Raw genomic sequence first — 2,975 nt, forward strand, 5'->3', positions numbered from 1 at the left:
CCGAGCTGCGGATTTGTTGATCATTAATTCACATTTACTGGGTTCTGAGGACAAGCTGCTCATCCTGTGAATGTAACTCTTTGATTGTGTGAGTGCAATTGTTTGCATAGTGAAGGCTGCCCTCTGAATGAGCTGTGTGACTTTAACAAAGGATTCCTGCCACTCTGAACCAAATCCTGGTTTTAAGATCAAACCAAACCCTAGTGCATGCAGTTTAGCCAAGTGCACTCCAGCAGGAGAAGTGGGGAAGCATTTCACAAGCAGATCACATCATCTTTCTGATTTATAATATCTCCATCATCACCTTGTTCCATGGACCTAAGGCAATATGCCTCTGCTTCACCTTCACAACCCCCCTCGTCATCTTTAAAGGTAATGCCACCAAAGAAAGGCTGTAAACTCTGAGTGTACAGGTCTCTGAGATCAAAGTAAGGGAGTTCAACACCATCTGGCTCCTTGTTCCAGTCACACAGATACTGGTTGGCCTCCATGGCTTTGTTCCTCTGATAGTACTTTGAGAATTTGTTGAAGATAATGGTGATGGGCAAAGCTACAACCAGCAGCCCACAGATGATGCAGAGAACAGCCACTATTTTCCCTGCTGTCGTCAGGGGACACGTATCACCGTAACCAACTGTCGTCATGGTGATGGTTGCCCACCACCAACCAACGGGAATAGTACTGAGGTCAGACCCAGTTTCCTCCTTTTCTGCGGAGTAGATAAGAACGGAGAAGATGGAGACTCCTACAGAGAGGAAGATCAGCAGGAGACCCACCTCATGGTAGCTGTGTCGAAGTGTGGCGCCCAGGGCCCTCAGTCCGACCGAATGTCGCGCCAGCTTCAGTATTCGGAACACTCGCATCAGGCGGAGAACCTGGACCACCTTGCCTACATTTTCCAAATTCTCGCTCTCCTCTTCACCCTCCTCATCTAGCTTCTCAAACGCGAGTGTGGCATAGAACGGAATGATGGAGGCAAAGTCAATTATGTTCAGCGGGTTGCTCAGGAACTTCCGTGGGCACGGGGCCACAATCAGACGAACCACAAATTCAGTCGAGAAGCAGACGATACACACGACCTCCATGACTGCAAGCACAGGGTCCTCAACGGGATGTTCGCTACTGTCATAGCGCTGGAACTCTGGCATGCTGTGGATACACATGGCCACGATGGAGGTGAGCACCACGCTGAGGGACACCACAGTGATGATCTTTGAGGATAAAGAGAAGCTGGGGTCCTCCAGGGTGAGCCACATGTATCGCCGTGCGTCTGAGCACCAAGCACCCTTAAACTTCTCAAGGTCCTTGTCCAGGGCAGACAGCTCCTCAAAAGAAGAGTCAAAGCTCGGTTGCTGGTCATCACTCCGAATGTCCCACTCCCTGTCCTCGATGTACTCCTTGCGTTCCTGAAACCAGTTCTTACAGCACTGACCCAGGTGTAGCTCCTGAATCCCCCAGTACTCCAGCTCCTGCTGAAAGGAGAAAACACAAAGCTCCTCCATCACATGGATACTGCCCGTGTGGTAGAAATTGAGGACACAGCGGAAGACGTGTGGACTGCGGTCAAAGAAGTATTCCTTCACTGTGGCATTGTAATCATCGCAGAGTCGTAGGATGGCCTCATCACTGCGGCACTGCAGGAGCTGGGCCATGCGTGTGTTGGGGAAACGCAGTAAAACACTACGGTCCACTTTGTGCTGGACTCCTCCAACGTTAAGATTAACAAGGTCCTCCTCCCGCCCATGGCTGTGAAGAATCTGCCCATAAAACATGGCGCTGCCGACTGGCCTGGTGCAGCGTCGTCAGTAATCTCATGGTGTTCAATAGTCCATCTAAACACAGAATTAAAGAGTCATTAGGTCATACCTCAGCCAGTTTCATTTCATGAGCAATTTAAACATAGCTAAATCCATCAAAAACAAAACAGCAGTTACTGCTGCTTTACGAGTTGGTCTAAGTCTTAGCAAACTCCTCCACACAACAAAGAGATGACAAGTGTTTTTAATCTATGAGAAAAAGATAATTCAGTCACTCTGGGGTAAAGCTGTCACGATATCAGATTTTCACTACACGATTACGATATTATCGCAATATCTATAGGAAATTTGAACAAAATAGCAGTAATAATGCTATCAGTAAATTTGTTTATTGTGTGTTTTGTCTCTTTTTTGGCAAATGAATTACACTCAAAATATGAGTGTAGTGAGGTGGAGAGTCTGTAACCATAACTGTACAGAAGAGTTATGAAAAGAATAATTACACTACTTAATGGATAATGAAAAGGCAACCAGATGAACTGATAAACAAAATAAACAAAAGATCCCCAAGGCCTAACATCTGCCATCATTGTCAACTGAAACAAAATCACTTGCAGGGAGCTTGCGCTTCTACTCCCTCAGTTTTCACTATATTGATCCCATTCCAGCAGTAACAGGTCCGTCCTAATGCCTAGTCATGTGCTTGTATGCAGCTAATTGATAGGTCCACTCATTTTTTTTTTAGTTCCGTTTTTAATCCCTTAATCTCCCATTGAGAGTGTACACAGGGGCCACTAGGACCCAGCGGAAAAACAAGACGCAACACATCCTTTAGCTCCTCCTGTAATGACTGGTTGACATGCATGTTTGGTATTTTGTAGGAACGCTGTAGCATCAGGATAACAGCGACCCGAGGTAATGTAATGTACTGTTAAACCAATGTAATGGAACTCCTAATGTGTTTTCAGTTTTAACAATACTATTTGATTTTTAGTTATTAACGTGATTGCTGAATGTACATAGCCTGATGACTGTCAGCAAAGCTCGCGATCGGCTAGGTAAACAACCTCACGTAGCAAGCGTGTCGCTGTCTGTGGTGTAGAATCACTAGTTCTTTGCAAAAGGTGCAGAGCTTTTAATAGGAATATTTGCTCTCGTTTTTAAGTATTATGATTGTTGACTGCTGTTTGTTTGATCAGTCCACTCATTTTTTTTAAT

General features: G+C 45.5%; 1 protein-coding gene across 1 annotated transcript; it reads right to left on the bottom strand.

Annotated features, from left to right (window-relative positions):
• Positions 1-254: 254 nt before the first annotated feature.
• Positions 255-1,772, bottom strand: LOC115818324 (potassium voltage-gated channel subfamily S member 3-like). Its single transcript, XM_030781677.1, has one exon. It carries the CDS (start codon positions 1,770-1,772, stop codon positions 255-257), a length of 1,518 nt encoding a protein of 505 aa, XP_030637537.1.
• Positions 1,773-2,975: the final 1,203 nt, after the last annotated feature.

Source organism: Chanos chanos, chromosome 8, assembly GCF_902362185.1.
Source record: "Chanos chanos chromosome 8, fChaCha1.1, whole genome shotgun sequence".
Taxonomy (NCBI): domain Eukaryota; kingdom Metazoa; phylum Chordata; class Actinopteri; order Gonorynchiformes; family Chanidae; genus Chanos; species Chanos chanos.

What these genes read in the sequence shown, in the direction of transcription:
- LOC115818324 (XM_030781677.1), bottom strand. Translation starts at nt 1,772, where the DNA reads ATGTTTTATGGGCAGATTCTTCACAGCCATGGGCGGGAGGAGGACCTT.